General features: G+C 38.7%; 1 protein-coding gene across 5 annotated transcripts in view; it reads right to left on the reverse strand.

Moving 5' to 3' along the window:
* LOC129768345 (tyrosine-protein kinase receptor) overlaps positions 1-18,311 on the reverse strand; it is an 88,988-nt gene that overhangs the window by 20,796 nt on the left and 49,881 nt on the right. For all 5 annotated transcript variants that reach the window (XM_055769926.1, XM_055769928.1, XM_055769924.1 and 2 more), the window contains exons 3-5: positions 4,565-5,176; positions 4,403-4,484; positions 4,177-4,338 (exon numbers count right to left, since the gene is read on the reverse strand). In XM_055769926.1, coding sequence (XP_055625901.1) covers positions 4,177-4,338; positions 4,403-4,484; positions 4,565-5,176 — 856 coding nt within the window. The remainder of the gene's footprint in view (positions 1-4,176; positions 4,339-4,402; positions 4,485-4,564; positions 5,177-18,311) is intronic.

Below are 18,311 nucleotides of genomic sequence, written 5' to 3' on the forward strand. Positions count from 1 at the left end.
CGATTGAATAAATTCAACAAGCGATGTTTCGCCACATCAGGGAGGTTTTTCAACAAGTTGAACTTAATTCGATCCGATCCCGGAGCAGAATTGTTACAATAAAGGAGAGCAAGAGAGAATTATACCATCGAAAACTCGGAATCAAGATCGCACCTATCTTGTGGTATATCTCGAACTATTTTTTGCACAGGAGCGGAATCAGGACAAACCTTCCGTGCAAAATTAAAAATCCATCGATGTGAATATTTTTCGCTTTCATTCGTTGAAGAGCGATTTCTCATGTTTCGAGCCACTTTTCAACATTTTTTCATTGACGTTTCTCATGACAAACCTCCCACGAAATTTCGCCAATAAGCACGTTTTTTTCCCTTTGATCAAGTTTTTAAATTGATTTTCAAGGTCCAAATACGTTTGAAAATTTTCAATGGTCCCACGTTTCCGAAAAGCTTTAAATGTGTTCGATTTATCCTGATAAACATTGACTATCCCACCATGGATTGGGAGGCCTTTGACGAATAGTGGAACCTGGGATGGGTTTTCTGAGACGAACCAGCCCAGGAGGCTGAAAGTCTCGAAAATAAAGAGAAAAAAATGGGATGGGTTTCGTTTGAGCGCGAACCGCGCTGTCATATATCAAACGAGAAATTAAGTTATACTCCTCCAATGGAGGCAAACCATCTCTGGAATTGATGGCTAGAGCAATTGCGTCCGCATATTTTTTCCAGTCAATGTGTCTTGTGAGGTCATATGCCATGTTTATAGATTCAGAAGAATTCGACCCAATGGTGATGGAAATTTTGATTGGCAAGTGATCACTACCGTTGGGATCCTGAATTACATTCCACTTGCAATCTAACAATAGTGAATTCGAGCAAAGCGAGAGGTCAAGAGCACTTGGGTTAGCAGGAGGTTTAGGTACACGTGTTGTTTCCCCAGTATTCAAAACGGTCATATTGCAGCTGTTACAAAGGTCATATATCAACAATGAACGATTGTCGTCGTACTGTTCCCCCAGGCAGTTCCGTGAGAGTTGAAGTCTCCCAAGATCAATCGTGGCTCAGGAAGGAGTGAACACATGTCATCAAGTTGTTTGCGGCTAACCGCAGCTCTCGGAGGCCAATAGAAGCTGACAATACAGAGGTCTTTGCCTTTAATGTTTGCATGACAAGCAACAGCTTCGATCCCTCCAATAGGTGGAAGGTCAATTCGAAAAAATGAGTGGCACTTATTGATCCCCAATAGCACCCCTCCGTATCTGTCATCACGGTCCAAGCGTATAATATTAAAATCGTGGGAAGAGAGATCATCTCGCGAAGAAAGCCAAGTTTCGGACAGAGCAAAAACATCACAATTGAACTTATGAATTAAAAATTTGAATGCATCCAATTTAGGGATAAGGGATAAGGGACAATTCCACTGTAAAACAGTGATATCTCCGACCTCTCTATTCAAATTAGACATCAAGAGAGATAATCATTGCAAGGAGGGGCCATGTTTGCATCAATTGCTGTAAAATTGTCTTTAATACTGGAAGCATTGAGATGACGAGGGTTCTGATGGAGTCGGAAACATTAAAACACGTGAAGATTTGATCCAAAAGGTCAGACAACTTTATAAATCCCGATTGGGAAATTGAGCTTGACGGCGAAACAGGGACAGTTGGGGTTTTTGATGTCCCCTCGAGTGCTGGGTCGTTCGAAGATGAACTATTCCCACGGAAACCAGGAGGAACCTGATTTTGCTTATACGCTGCACTCGATATTTTAGGCATGCTAACAGGGGGTATCACCGATGGAAAATAACATCACAGGGTATCACAGTTGGAAAATTTCTTCCCATCCAGCTTGTGACATGTTGTTCAGTAAATTACATTCAGTGCGACGTGCCGGAGAAACACTCAGTGTCGCATTGGAGGCGATTTTAACCTGTAATTGAACATTTCCGATGACAGTGGTACAGTGTCTACTTTCAATGTGGGGTCATAATTTGGACCCCGAACTCTATGTTTACAAAAATGTCGCATTACAGATCCATCCAATTAGCTAAATGTCGAGCTAAATATAAATTACTGTACTTTCAATCTAGAAGCAATTTAAGAATTGGTGAAAATTGAATAATCGGGAAAGTCCCCCATTAATAAGCTCAGAACAACTGCCAAATTCACATACTTATCATATCCTGACAAACAAATTATGAAAAAAATCAATTTGTGTTTTATTATTATTTTGGATATTGTTTTAGAAAGCATTGAACTGTATTTCCTAAACTCTTTTTTGGAAGGTTGAATGGCCCTGAAAAGCGCCTTGTTTTATGGAATGGTTCCAATTTAGAAAACTTTGTACTCGTGGTTTTGAAAAAAAACCATTTCGAACGCCCTCGATGCCGCCTTGTTCGGGATTTGCCACCAAAGCAGTTTGTATAAAGAACAAACTTTTTTCTTCTGCTACCTGATGCCGTTTTGCGATTGCGTTTGCCACTCGCCACTCGCTGCAACTGCCTGTTGTCTTGATGTCCACCGAACCGAATGTGTTCTGTTCCGAATGCGGGTTTTCTTATCGTCGCGAGCAGCTTTGCCAGCTAACTCGATCACTTCGGCGGCCGAAACTATATAACGCCGGCTAGGTGGACTGGTGCACTGGTACTAACGCGCTCGGCCTAGCTACCCTTGCCGGGAACTCCAGATCAACACGGTTCGAACGGGATTTTGCCTTTCCCTTCACTTTTCCTCCTTTACCATGTCCAGACACCTCCACCCTCTTGCCTTGAGAAAGGCACTCGATCCCTCGTCGTCCAGCTCGTCCAGCAACGATGTTGTCCAGTCGGTGTCCACACAAAGAATGTGATCGTTACGGCAGCGGAGCGGGGATTTTTAAGTTGACTGGCTGGCTCGAGAATTACGCATGTGTGAGACTGCGACCAATGTTTCGTTCATATTTTTTCTTTTTCCTTTCCAATCGTGCTTCATTGTATTTCGCTGCTGCTCTGGTTGACCGTTTTGGTCGGTACGATTTGAGGAGTTTTCTTATCGTCAACCAATCAAAAATCATCAAAAATGGGCACATAGTGCATTTGGACAATGATTGATATTTCGGTTCCCGGAATAAATCGCCACAGAAAACGACTGCAACAGAAACCACCGCTTATAAAATGTGTAGTAGGCTATAAATATTGTGGCGCGGTATTGTATTTCAAAACAAGAATTAACCGGGCAAACGTATCGCCCCAGGCAAACGTAACGCCCCGGGCAGACGTATACCGTCCGACGCTCGCTAGAGCTCGGTCGGACATTGCTAAAGGATCGTATCCTATGTTTCAAACTAACCGGGCAATCAGTGGATCCCAGGTTTGCGTGCGAGACACCGCCGCTTCCGACGGCGGGTCGGCGGTGGACTCGGATTGCGTCATCTTGGCGGCATGGGCCGCCTCGATTCCTTATCCTCGCCAAATGGGGACTTCGTCCCCATTACATTGTCCTCAGAATAAATTTCGAAAAACGAGAACAAGAGAATAAATTTATAATAGAAATGTGAGGCACATGATGTTTTTCCCGCGCCAAATATTTCTAGCCTACTACACTTTTTCTAAGCGGTTGTTTCTGTTGCAGTTGTTTACTGTGGCGATTTATTCCGGTCACCGATATTTCACAATTATTCAATTGTTTATCTCAAGAAAAATGAAATATTATTCGTTATGATAGATGCGTAGATATATTTCCTATCAATTGATGCAAAAACCTTTATGATCTATTGAGAAATGCTCGAGTTATAAGCGTTTCAAATCTTGCATTTTTTCCTACTTGTTCAGTGCCTAGATTTTCATTTCACCCCCTATATCTTCCGGTTAGACGTAGTCCTACGTCAAAAAAAAAACACTTGCCCGGTTTTGTAGCTAACGAGACCAATCGAATATCCGGAGTCGCAACAATCACGTCTGGCTACCACAAACTTTAGACATGGAATGGATTTTATCTTTCGAATGAAGTGTTTATCATACCATTTAGTTATTGAGGAGCTATTAACGCTCAAAATCTCGGCGTAACGCTTTCTTTTTCGATTCTTTGATTTTACACCCCGGTATAGAAACGAAAGCCGTAGTTCTACGTCAATACAACACCGGAAGGGATCCTTCGTTTAATTACAGGTACTGAATTCAACGTAAACATCCCCAATCACTCACCAGTTTCGTTGGTTCCCTCGTGCGTATGATCGGTGTCCGGTCCAGTTTTCTCCGTCGGCGTGGGACCCGAGTGTCGAGCCCACGATAGAATGGCATTACCGTAGTTCTGCCACCCACACCACCCGTTCTCGAAATCACATCGTCCTCCGAAGGGTATTTTATCTGCGTGGGGGAAAATGTCACTCGTTCAAGATGTAGATAAAAGAAAGAGCAACAGAAAACATACCGCAGTTTAGCGATTCGTCCTCCTCCTCGTCACAATCCACCGTGATGTCACAGATACTGGGTGAATTGACACATACCGGTGTCTGTAGGTATCAGAAGAAGCATCGGACCATTGGTTATTTTAATAGCGTTATAATTAATGTGAAAACAAAATCAACATTACCTTGTCAGCCTGGCAGCGAACCTGCGACAAGCTGCAGTTGTTTGTGCTTATCAAATCCGGAATCCGACAGTTCACCATTCTCAGATTATCGATGCTGACATGTCCCCTTTCGTGCCCTCCGAGCCTATTTGGGACCACCTCGAACAGTAGCTTGAAATCTTTCGATACCTTATCGATCCGAAACGTGTCCAGCTGCCACCGTTGATAGTTGTTGCCAGGGGTCTCCGAGGAGAGCAGAGCCGACTCGTGGTTGCCGACCGGTTCGATAACAATCCTCAACAAACCGAATTCCATCGAACTCTGATGAGTCAGCATTTCAAGGTAACAGTTCTCCCGACTGGTGGAGAATACCGGTGACGTTAGGATTTGCGGCGTACTGTCAGCCGTCAGCCGTAAATGTAGGAAGTGACCATTGACATCGCTCAATCCGTCCGCACTTGGGCCTGGCATCATGCCGGTGCGGTTCGATTCGGTCAAGTTGGCACCCGTTACCACCTGAAAGCTGTTGTGGTCGTGTTTGTCCCACGTCCAGGTGCACTCGCTCTCGAAGTTGCACTTCATCCCGAGATCGTCCTCCGCTTCGTCCCCATCGATCAGTGGATTGTGCCGGGGCTGTGGGAACAGAATTTCATACGAGGTTAGATCATTTTGGTGACTTAAGAAAGTGTGGATCAAAAATAGTGTATGTACTGTTTTACTGTGATTTTTACGAAAATGAGGTCAACAAAAAATTTTCTTATAGGCTAAAACTATAGTGATCGATTTTCACAATCTTCTCTTGATTCAAATTTCTTATCACTCAGAAAATTTTGCAATGCGATAAAAGGGTGGTAATTACTTGGTACCAGGTTCGGACTAGATTTGATTACTTCCCAACCAACCTCCCGGAGTTTCTGGGGAGTCACTATAGACATGTGGGGCCTTGCGTTATCCTGATGGAACAATTCACTACTACTGTTGGTCAATTTTAGCCCTTCCTGGCCAAACGCTAGCTTCAAACAGTCCAGTTGTATTATAAAAAAAGTTATGAAATCGATCAGTTTATTTATGTATATAGATAGTAGTGATCTGAATTTAGTGTTTGGCCATACGGAAGTAACTCATAAAAAATGATTTTCTTTAAGTCCCACCAAATACACAGTAAAACCTCCCTGGCCATTAGTCCTTTTTTATCGCGATATATGTATTTTTATATAAACGATACCAAATAATTGATTTGTCGTTCGTTTTTTCAAACAGGGAGAATTTATTTACGTTATTTAATGCCAGATGGCACTTCGTCCTCTTCATCGAATTTCACCCTACACATACGCAAGTAACCTCAATTCGACTAAAACTAGGAATATCGCCGGCGAGCTGGGAGCCTTTTTGGATGAGCACAATGAATTATTGAAATTATTCTAATCACACCCATTCTCGGAATGCAAAATAACAGTCACGCTATTGTCGTCAATCCTGATAAAAAACCGATTGAAGAGCACGTGTGTTGATCCAATGCGCCACAGTTACTTTAATTATTAGGAACATCATTACTCATTTTGAATTAATATTTTGATATTATGTGGATCGGAGGAGAAGAAACAAACAAAAGAGTGCCCTCGATGGATTCTTATGTGTGTCGTTTGATGAATTGGCGCAGTCAGGACAACGTCATTCTAGGATGTCTTGAGCTGTGTCAATAATCCGTGGTCAACATATTCGCAAAGGTAGAGAGCGAACGACTGCGATTCAGCAGACAATCAACAGAAGCGGTTCGAGACGCTATCATGAGTTACATCTACACAGCCTTTGTTCAAACGACAGCACGTGTGTTCAAACAAAACAAATGCAGTCTTTAATGGGCTCTATTACAAAATTACACGTATTTCGTCCAACATGTTGCTGGATGTATACAAGATTTATAGAAGAATCATTCAGTTCGGACTGTTTTCTAAGTATTTGAACAACATCGAGTAATGATTTTCATCCAAATTTAAGCAATTTTAAATAATTTTCGTGTCTGCTAATCTGATACAGATTAAATTGCTCCACGAATATGGATTACTTTTTTTTCTGTATTATAGTGATTTTCAACACATTTTGACTGGTTCGTCACTTTTAACTTCCTTTTTTGGAAGTATGGCGGAAGTGAGAATTGAACTCGTGACCTTGAGCGTGAGAGGTACGGATGTTACCACTACGCCAGATCGCCTCCTACGGATTACTTATTTTGAAGTTTATTTTGCGCCGAGGCAAGGTTGCAACATTTCATAGCACGAATGATCAGATTTCTGAATGCAAAAGACGAATCCTGAGATCCGATCGATCCGGTCCATTTCTCTGTACATCATAGATTTCATCTCCATTTCCACATCACACTCAGGTTCAGGAAGTTCCCACGGTCAAATCTTCACCTATCTGCTCGATATCCACGTGGAATCTATCCTTCATCGATCATAATCAATTAATTTGTATGTACATGTATTGCAATACATTAGTTATTTTTTATTCAACAGACAAAATATTCACTAGAAGTAATTTATTTGGGTCAGCTAATATATATATATATATATATATATATATATATATATATATATATATATATATATATATATATATATATATATATATATATATATATATATATATATATATATATATAAATGGATTTCTGTCTGTCTGATTCTTATGGACTCGGAAACTACTGAACCGATCGACATGGAAATTGGCATATAGGGGTTTTTAGGGTCGGGGAAGGTTCTTATGATGATAGTTCGAGACTTCCCCCCCTCTCTTAAGGGGGGCTGCCATACAAATGAAACACAAATTTGAGCATTTCTCGGAAATAACAAAGCAAACGAAACCAAAGTTGGCATGTGGAGGTTTTAGGGTGCAATAAATGGTAGTTAGACACTCCTCCCCACTAAGGGGGAGCTGACATACAAATGAAACACAAATTTCTGCATTACTCGGGATTTAATTTGCTTGATTAAAACTTGAAACCAAATTTGACACTCCTCCCTTTCTCTAAGAGGGGGGCTGCCATACAAATGAAACACAAATTTCAGCATTACTCGGTAATTAATCAAGCGAACTCGGTTTTAGGGTGCAATAAATGTTTCTATGGTAGTAAGACACTCCTCCCCCCTCTCTAAGGGGGGGGGGGGGGGGCTGCCATACAAATGAAACACAAACTTTTGTATTACTCGGGAATTAATCAAGCAAACGAAACCAAATTTGGTATGTGGAGGTTTTAGAGTGCAATAAATGTTTATATGTTGGTTAGACACTGACGCTCCTCCCCCCTCCTTAAGGGGGGCTGCATTACTTGAGAATCAATCAGGTAAACTGAACCAAGATTGTGCATGGTGGTTTCTTAGAGGGGGCGGGGTTTGGGTTTGCATAACTCGAGAACTAATCAAGCAAATGGAGCCATATTTGGAATGTGGGGGTTTTTGGATACGAGAAATGTTTCTATGATTGTATGACACTCCTCTGGAATGGAATGGAGAGAGGGTCCCACAAAAATAATAAAAATATTCCAACCAAACATGACAATTCAAAATTTTAGGAAAAATTTGAAGGAAAGTGGGAAAATTCAAAAAAATCGATTAGCATATGTTCTACAATTACATATTAACAAGCGTTGTTAGTCCATTTGATGTTTGCGCTAACGAAATTGATCTTCGTTCGAAAGTGGAAATGGATTTTAATGTGATAAAACGTACTGCTATATCGTCTTCTGTCTATATAAATAAAAATAGATCGCAGAATGTGTTGATAAGAGCAAAACTCGAGAAAGGAATTTTCCGATTTAGGGCTGTCTTTATTCTATCATATTTTCTGTATCAAACATTTATTCCAAGTAGCGGAGAAACATGTTATTTGCAAGTGGTTGAAAAATCTTGAAAGAGAATTGTGTCTGAAAATAATGTGATATTTTAAAGGATTGTGTCACATTTACCCGTAACCCACTCACCCGAATGACAGTTACCCGAAAGACATTCACCCGAATTCCACTCACCCGAATGTAACAAATACCCGAAAGTGACAGCTACCCGAATGTAACATCTACCCGAATGGACACTTACGCGAATTCAACAATTACCCGAATGTAACATTTACCCGAATGCGACAGTTACCCAAAAAAAGGATATATTCAAATAATACACAAATTTTACTATATATGTATTTGTATTTGTATATTTAATTCTGATCAGTGTTATATTAAAATCATATTTGTCTCATACTTTCATTTCCATTCAAATAGTATTTTTCGTGAAAAGTGAAAGAATGCAGTTTTATAACGTATTATTAAGTCCATCCATTCTTATCGATAACGCAGCCCGTTTACGAGCGTCGGACGTCATACGTTTATCTGGTGCATCACGTTTGAAACCAGGCAATCAAAATGCATGACATGCATAATTAACCGGGCAAACGTAATGCACCAGATAAACGTATGGCGTCCGACGCTCGTAAACGGGCTGACTAAAGGATCGTCTCCTTTGTTTCAAACAAACCGGGCAATTGGTGGAACACAGGTTTGCTTGCGAGAGGCCGCCGCAAATACGTAAGTACCATTTTTTCTTATCTATTCTTTTCACATTTTCATTAAAAAAAATTATGTTAAAGTTACCTGTTTAATTTTCGGAATATTTCATAACCCATGCTCATTTCTGAATGATCTCTTGGTCTTAAAGAGCAATACGGAAAGGAAATAAGACAGCATGTCAATTGTGCCTACACTAATTTCTAAAAATAACACAGCGAAGTCTTCAACATCTTCTTCGAATTTCCTCATTACAATTTCTCAGTTTACCTCGTAACTTCCTAACAGCAGATTCGACAAAACTCATAAACTGATTTGTCGGAATTTTTCCTTTTTCATTCGGGTAAACATCCCATTCGGGTAAATGTCGCATTCGGGTAAACGTTGCATTTGGGTAAATGTTCATTCGGGTAAATGTCCATTCGGGTATATGTTGCATTCGGGTATCTGTCACATTCGGGTGAATGTCATTCGGGTAAATGTGCTTCGGGTAAACGTGTTTCGGGTGAATGGAATTCGGGTGAATGGGACACAACCATTTTAAAGACGAGCTTTGGTAGAAGTGCTCGGAATTTTATGGTAAAAGTTATTTTTAAAGAGTATATTAGAAGATCAATCAACGAACAGTTCTGCGATTGGACCCATGAACGTCGCTTAATAAGAAAATGTGGAGGTGATAACGAAAAATAAATTTTGGGCAGGACGAAGTTTGTCTGGTCAGCTAGTGTATAATAAAACTTTTAACCTATGCTTTGTACTGGTCGATGGGGTTCATAAGTATTAAAAAAGAAGAAAACAGAGGCGACATAGGAGGTCCATTCTTTCAAGACCTTCAAACCTTGGTGGCCCTAAACCGCTCCCCTCATGGTTTTGAACAAACGACTAGTAACGATGAGAAACCCCTATGATATGAACATTGGGTGAAGACACTTTAACAGTGAAAGTCGAATATCGAGCTCCGATTCCATTTTGGAAACGAATAGGGTATCTTCCGGTTCTTGGAAAACTGTCCTGAATGAACGAGAATGCAGTTAGTGAGGGTCACGTGGCAGAAAAACATTCAAAATGGCTGAAGTGGGTTCACAATCACACAAATCACAATTGTTGGACAATTGATGACTGTCTACAAAAAATCTCGTGCGATTTTTCTTTTGTGCGGTATTTGGAAAAAATGAAGTCATCGATTTATTTTTCTTTCTATCTTTGATTTGTATCTCATCGCTCTACATAGAGACGGTGTTAGCTAATCCCCATTGTCATGTTTTGTTTTGTTTGTTTCTTAATGTCAATAGAAGCTTTTTGAAAGGAGCAAAGAGTTGATTTTATGATCTGCGCAAGTGAGTAGGCCGCTTATTAAAGTGAAAAAAGGAAATCGAATATTGATCACGAATAGAATCATTAGGATTTGGGTTATTTTTGCAAGGTAACTTTTTCATGCGGTCCCTATCCACCGCACAAAAAAGGTTTATTTTTCAAATTGCACGAACTCTTTTTTTTAAGTACTGGTGAATTTTGGTACGATTTTTGATAGCGATTTTTTGTGCGATCCCTATCCCACGCACAAAAAGAGGCTTGCCTGTATTATACATATTTGAAGCAACCATATTCAAACGAAACATGACAGTTGAAAATTTTCGCTATGAAGAAAAATGGGCAAATTCGGAAAATTGAATTCCTATATGTTCTATAATTACATCGTGACAAGCGTTTAGTCCATTTAGTGTTTGCGTTAACGAAATTAATCTTTGTTCGAAAGTGGAATTGGATTTTCAGCTGAAGAAACGCACTCCAATATCTTATAACTATATGAATAAAAACGGATCGCCAAATGTGTAGGAAATGTGTTAGCGCTAAGCTCGAGGAATGAATCGTCCGATTTGAGATGCCTTTGTTTTAATCTATTTTCAGTATCAAACATGTAGGGGATAGGGTGACCATCTGTCCTGATTTAGCAGGACATGTCCTGATTTTGAGATCTATTTGGGGCGTCCTGATTTATTTTTCACAATCACAGTCTTTGTCCTGATTTTTATGAGAAATTCAATTTTGTTGCAGAATCAGAATTATTTTCAGTGTATTATGTTTATGAGTAGAACCTTTTTTATTGAATACCAAAGTTTTGTGAGCATAACCAAAGTAGCAGTTGGATCTTCCACGAGATCTTTCAACTATTTTCACTTAAATATTTTGTTTCACTGGTCACGGTGATGTTTTTGTGTTTTGGCTCGGTATTCCAAGTTATTTGTTTTCAAATGTCTAAACGAAAGTGTCATTTTACCAACGAATTGCGTCAAAAGTACCCCTTTTTTCGGAAAAAAAAAGATTTTTCGCTGCATATGTGATTCATAAGTGTCGGTGGCCCATAGCGGTATTCAGATTTAGCAATTTTGTTGAAACTGAATTTTTAAATTACCAATGAAACTGATTAGGAAAAGCGCAATGAGGTACATATAGAGGTGGAGCAGTAGGTGAAGTGTATCTGTATTGGCAAGCCAAATATCGTGTCGTAATTATTTGCATTCAATATGGAATGTATATGGAAGAAACAAAACAATGTTGAAAGTACTTACGGTTGCATGATAATTTGAGCCAAAATTCTCATGAAATCATTCAACTGATTGTTTTTTAACAGATGACAATTACAGGTAAACTTCGATATAACGTACATTTCACTTTCAAAATTGTACGTTGTATGGAATTGTACGTTATATCGAAGCATAATAAAGTACTCACAAACGTAGTCTATAATACATTATTGTGTTGCTGTTTTAGTAAAGTAAATGAATAACTTCAATCAGAAGACGAAGCCAGCCTTTCTCATGATGTTTCCCTTCGTACTGTTGATTAAAGCATGATTCATTTAGAATCCGGAATTACAAAACCAGATGTATTTCGGGATTGATGGAAGGCACAAAACTTGTTTTAGCATCACAATACAGATAATTCATTGTTCTATCAGAAAAAAAATATTGGAATTTTTTTTCCTCTACACTTTGGAAATGTGTAGACTTTGGAAAAAACGTTATATCGAAGTAAAATGTACGTTATATCGAGGGTACGTTATAACGAGGGTACGTTATATCGAAGTTTCCCTGTATATCGTAGCTTATTTCGATTAAAGGGTGTGTCACATCAAATTGCATCACGGAAAAAACGCTGTAGAAATTTAATTTTTAGGAATTATATCTTCAGCTTTCGCTTATAATCAGATAAGAGTGTATAGATCACGTTGGCCATGCTTCACTGTCAATTTTTCGTAAATTTGGAAAAATGTCGTCGAACGAAAAAGAGCGTCGTGAATTAATCCTGTGCACTCATTTCGAGAATCCGGAGTTGTCACATCGGGACATCGGTAAGATGCTGGGAATCGTCCAATCCACGGTCAGCAGAGTACTAAAACGATACTTCGAGAACCTAATTATCGACCAGAAGGTGAAGAACGGCAAAAATGGATGCTCCGTGAAAAAGTGAAAGTGAAAAAGATCACAAGCGCGTAGTTAAGCAGTTTAGACGTGATCCGAGAATTTCGGTCCGGGATGTCGCCAATAAGCTGAATTTGTCAAGTTCATTCGTCCAGCGGACCAAGCAGCGGGAGGGCCTGCGTACATACAAGGTTCACAAGGCTCCTAACCGCGACGAAAGGCAAAACATGGTGGGGAAGACGCGAGCCCGGAAGCTGTATACCGAAATGCTGACGAAGCCGCATTGCCTGGTAATGGACGACGAAACCTACGTCAAAGCGGACTTTCGTCAGCTGCCGGGCCTATTGTTCTTCTCCGCAGAGAACAAATTCAACGTTCCGGAGGAGATTCGCAAGCAGAAACTATCCAAGTTTGCCAAACAGTACATGGTGTGGCAAGCTATCTGCTCTTGCGGAAAGCGGAGCGCCCCCTTCGTGATGACCGGCACGGTAAACGGGCAGGTTTACCTTAAGGAGTGCCTACAGAACCACTATTGAAGCAGCACGAGGGCCCGATCATCTTCTGGCCGGATCTCGCTTCGTGCCACTATTCAAAGGACGTGTTGGAGTGGTACGAAGCCAACGGGGTCACCTTCGTGCCAAAGGAAATGAACCCGCCCAACGCGCCGGAGCTTCGCCCAATAGAGAAATATTGGGCAATTATGAAGCAGGCCCTCCGGAAGAACCCAAAAGTTGTCAAATCGGAGGCGGACTTCAAGAGAAAATGGATTTCTGTTAAAAAAAAACTACAACCTGAAGTTGTACAGAACCTTATGGACGGGGTAAAGAGGAAGGTGCGAGCATACGGGCTTGGGCTCGAAGTATAAATAAAAAGAAAATGCCAAAAGTTGTTTAATAGTTTTGGTTTTACTGTCTAAAATTTTCAAAAGGATCGGTCTACTGGGCGAATTTCTACAGCGTTTTTTCCGTGATGCAATTTGATGTGACACACCCTTTACTCATGTGGTAAAAAGATCCAGAGAGCATTCGTATGCTTAGTTCTCGAAAGCAGTAACATTTTCGATGAAATTTTGATTAATTGGCAATTATTATCTCACAACATACACACCGACACTGAGAGCCTTCGAAACATCAATTTCATAACGGTAAAATAATGTAATTTTGTTGGTTTCTATGAACGTGGGGGAGTGAAATTAGCACATGGAAATATCACTTTTATCCGTCTTTTTCGACGACATTTCACAAATATTCACTTCATGTATCACATTAGCCTCATATTCAGCGGGAGCTCTACAAAAATGTATATTTTTAATTGATAAACTACTTCCTGAAAATAGCATTTTTATATGGATGTGGTGGGCAATCAAAGGTAAACACAACGACTGACGTCACTATTTGTGAAATAGTTATGGCAGCGCATGCTATGTCGCTCGAAACTCGATCATCTGATTACCTTTTTTCCAGGACATTGGGAAAAGCATATCCCAACATCTAAACATTACCAGAATACTCGATTGACATCCACTTCCAAATGCATACTGAACTATGTGGTACAGAAATACAGCCGCCCAGAAAATTTGGGTTGCACAAGCAGTTCTTGCGTTTCATATCCATGGCTTGTACTTTGGTACCGTCATCCGCAAATTGATCACAGGGGTTTTTTAAAAATATATTAAAAATTAAAAATATTAAAAGTATTATTTAACTAAATTTCAACCTTTTTTATATGACACGTTTTATAATCATCTGTGGGTGCTTTTCGTCAGTGGTTCTCATCAAATCGCTTATAGAAAAAGACAATTTTTAATCAAAACGATACTAATCGACGCTAAACATATCAATTCACATTCAGTTGATTTTTAACGAATTGAAAAACTAATCAGATAGTTAAAATTCCAGAACCCAGAAACAACACATTGTGGGTATCAAAGTTCATGGTTTTTCAAAACTAGCTTGTTTGTAATGGTGATGAATTCAAGACTATATTACATCATTGACGTAATCCATATATGTTCCGGATCAGGTCTCCGTGGATGTGACCACTTTATGGCTAGAACCAAATCCCATCATTATTATTAATATATAACCATATGTAAAGAAACCAGTGATTTTCCAAACTAACCTTTGAGAGAATTTGTGAACAAAACATTACATAATGTCTTATTACCTTGGCACCAGTACTGGTTTTAAAAATAATTGGGTATATTTAGATTAAACAAAACATTCCGGAAATATTTACATTGTTCTGAAAATCATGATCAATTTGTCCCCGATTTACGGTACCATTGCACTCAATATTTGATGACTCTGAAACCACCAAAAAATCTCCAGTGCTTGTTAATAGACAGAATCCATCATCTCCGGACCATTTTGCACAGCATGGATCGCCCAAGAAATATGTTAAATAAATAAATTTCAAACTCAAACTCAACTGAGTCAACAACTCAAAGAATCATAATGGTTTGGTTATAATCGTAACTGTGACAGGTGCTCTGATTTACAACTCCGGCCAGATGGTATCCCTAGTAGGGGAGTCGCGGGTAATACGGACAGTGGGGGTAATATGGATGTTGGACAGGTGGTTGATTTGAATAGTTACATTTTGAATTTCAGATTTCTGTTAATGAGAACATCTTCTACATGTTATTCTATAGTATTTAAGCCACCCTATGGCAATGAATGCTGGTCAGAAGTGGAAAAGGGAAACAAAAACCGAAAATCATACATGATTCCGCGTGTGGATGTAATTTTAGCTGCTTCGATATTAAACACTTTGAGTGGTTTCATATCAAAATTCAATTCGCTGATGGTTATATTCTGGTTTGTGAGTTCACAGAGAAGCGATATTAGGTATGTACGGAAAAGTAAATTCATTTTTGAATGGAAAATTTAAATTAACGAGCTAATTGTACTGGTGGGGTAAAACGGACAGTTGCCAGTGGGAGTGAGATGTACAGTGAAAGGTCTGTTTAATCTTTTCCTAAGGAATGCCCTGCGTCTATAAATGGAAATCAAATCGCCAAATGTGCACTGTTTAGAAGCTGACTGCAACCAAAAGAAAAATAGTTGAGGGTCTTTCCGTTTATACTACTGAAAAGAAGTATATCACTTCTAGGTTGATTAATTCGATTTTTTTTATCATTTAACGGAAATTCGTGATGAGTTCAGACTTTGGTTGAATAAAGTTATTCCTCTCGCGATCGATAAACCTCTACGCTTCGTAGCCCGCTACCCGCATCGAAAAAATGTTGCACTTTTCGGTCTGTTTTAATTTTAGTAAAAATGTCGAAAAACACTTTTTTGTAAAATATTAGGCTAATTAGGTAGAAAAACAGTATATTGAATTGCATCAAACTGCATTAAAGTTTTGGGAAACATGAGTTTCCAAAGATATAATTGAAGTTCTTCTTAATATGTCCGTTTTACCCTCGCCTCCCCTATTCCATGCTACGGAGAAACATGTTATTTGTAAGTGAGTGGAAGAAGTACTAGGGAACATATAGTAAAGGGAAATAGTAACGGTTCGATTAGAAAATCCATCAATGAACAGTTCTGCAATTGGACCCATAAACGTTCGCTTAGTAAGAAAACGTGAATGCTTGAAGGTATTGATAACAAAAAATCAATTTTGGGCGGGATGAAGTTCGCCGGGTCAGCTAGTACTTAAATAAAAATGGCAAAAAATAATCTTTCGAATGAAAAAAAAAATTATTCCTAATTCATGAGAGATCACACCATTTATCTGTGTTTTATTGAAATTTTTAATGCTTTATCTGCAAAAATCATCCTTTTCTGGAAAGTATAGCGCGAAATACTCTTCATTAACTTTCTGTTCATCAACTTTTTCTTTAGGTAATAACTCAACTGCGAAAACTTTCAAATTTGAGTTTGTTATAGAATACGACAGATGAGGTTCTGACCTATCTTCCACATTGTTGAATACAGCAGGGAATGTGTTTGCAGCTAAGTTATAATGAAAAGAGAGAGTCGATGTAGAGAAAAAGATTATGTAACTTACACCCAGTGTTGAAAAAAAACGTCTTCGCTAATATCAAATGCATAGATTTTTGGGCTAGGTTGCATCGAAAACTTATGTGTTCCAAACGAAAATCAAAATGACAGACCCAGACAACCAGTGAATATGAGCAAATGAACTTTTATTCTTCAATATGTTTTGAAGTTTATTTTTCCACCCAGTGCCATTTACATCTTGATTATTCAAGATGCCATAATTGAATTTCATTTTAGCCAAATGAATATCAGCTGTTTTTGACTTTTAATCTGAGGCAGCCGTGTGGGGTTGGTTTTTATCTATGTCGTTGTTACCGTCTCGCCAAACAAATTCATGCCCGATTCCTTGCAAAGTTCGTCTAATCGAACTCTGGCTTTTTTGTTCTTCAAATGGTCCAGCCTGACTAATTCTTCTATTTTTGAATTTTGACTCAAAATCAATAGCAGAACGAATATCGTTTCGAATGTGATGAATATCTATTTGTTGCTTTTGATATTCTAAAGGCTGATTTAGACGATGCCAGTCAGCGCTCTAGTTGAAGTATCCAGTGAATAGAGAACAGACACTCTGTTCAAGTTACTTGTACCAGTATCGAACAAGTAATTGGCCTCTAACTTAAACAGAGTGTCTGTTCTCTGTTCACTGGATACTTCAACTAGAGCGCTGACTGGCATCGTCTAAATCAGCCTTAAGTTAAGTAACAGCGAAGTTATGAACCCCACTCAATGCCGCATTCATTCATTATAGCAAATTTGTTCATTCATCACCGATATGAACAAAATGAACTCGTTTGTTATTGTCATTAATATAATGAAGGCAGTGTGTTTCAAGCTGAAAAAAACTCATTTGCACTGAAATAAAATCATATTTGGAATGTAATTCGAAATCGATGAAATGTATTCTTTTTGGAGAGCTGTGTAAGAAGGTACGAGGTTATTAATAATCCTATATAGTGATGGTTATAGGTGCAAAGACTGGTGGGGGTAGCGGGGGTAAAGTGGTTAATTGTTATTTTAGTCCATTTTTTATCTACCTTCTTACTAATAAACTTTGTTTTTTGTTGAGTCATGAAGATATTTTGATTCATAAAAATGTTGAATCATGTGCCATTTTTTTGTTAGAATTAGAAGGTATAACATGAAGGCAACCTTCAACAAAACCATGTATAAACATCATACAATTAAAAAGATTATAAGATAACCTTTTCATGACTTATTTTGTTGTATTGATACAACTTTAACAATCCATAAATAAGAAAAATAAATTCAAATTTTAAATAAACATTTCTTTTCATTTTTGCAGTTTTAGTTAGTTTTTTGATACGGTTTTTTCTGCTAAAAATACAGACACACAGCTATTTTCAGGAAATTTTACAGAATTAAATGTGGCAACCCTGAACACAATCCGTTTTTAGTCTAAAAAATGTTGCCATCTTAGTATTTTTTTCAGATGTTCTGTATTGATATCTGTAAACAAATTATGAGTTCAACTTTTGAACACTGTCTTAGCAGAATGACTCGGTGATAATGCTGGTAATCACGTAGCGCTAGAAAACAAATACAGTAGAACCACCCTGCTTCATTGATGGAACCGTAGTGTAATGTTTACACAGTTATTAGGGCAGCCTTGCTTTTGCTGCTCTACTTGAGTGCTCTCATTTTATATATTTTCCTGGTACAAAAAAAGGGAAATGAAATTCCAATGAAGCCTTTTTTCTGGTGGTATGGACAGTTTCTGAGAGAAATGTTCCTTTTTTGTCTTAAATGTCAATAAGGCAAATTGT

Source organism: Toxorhynchites rutilus, chromosome 2 (assembly GCF_029784135.1).
Source record: "Toxorhynchites rutilus septentrionalis strain SRP chromosome 2, ASM2978413v1, whole genome shotgun sequence".
NCBI lineage: Eukaryota > Metazoa > Arthropoda > Insecta > Diptera > Culicidae > Toxorhynchites > Toxorhynchites rutilus.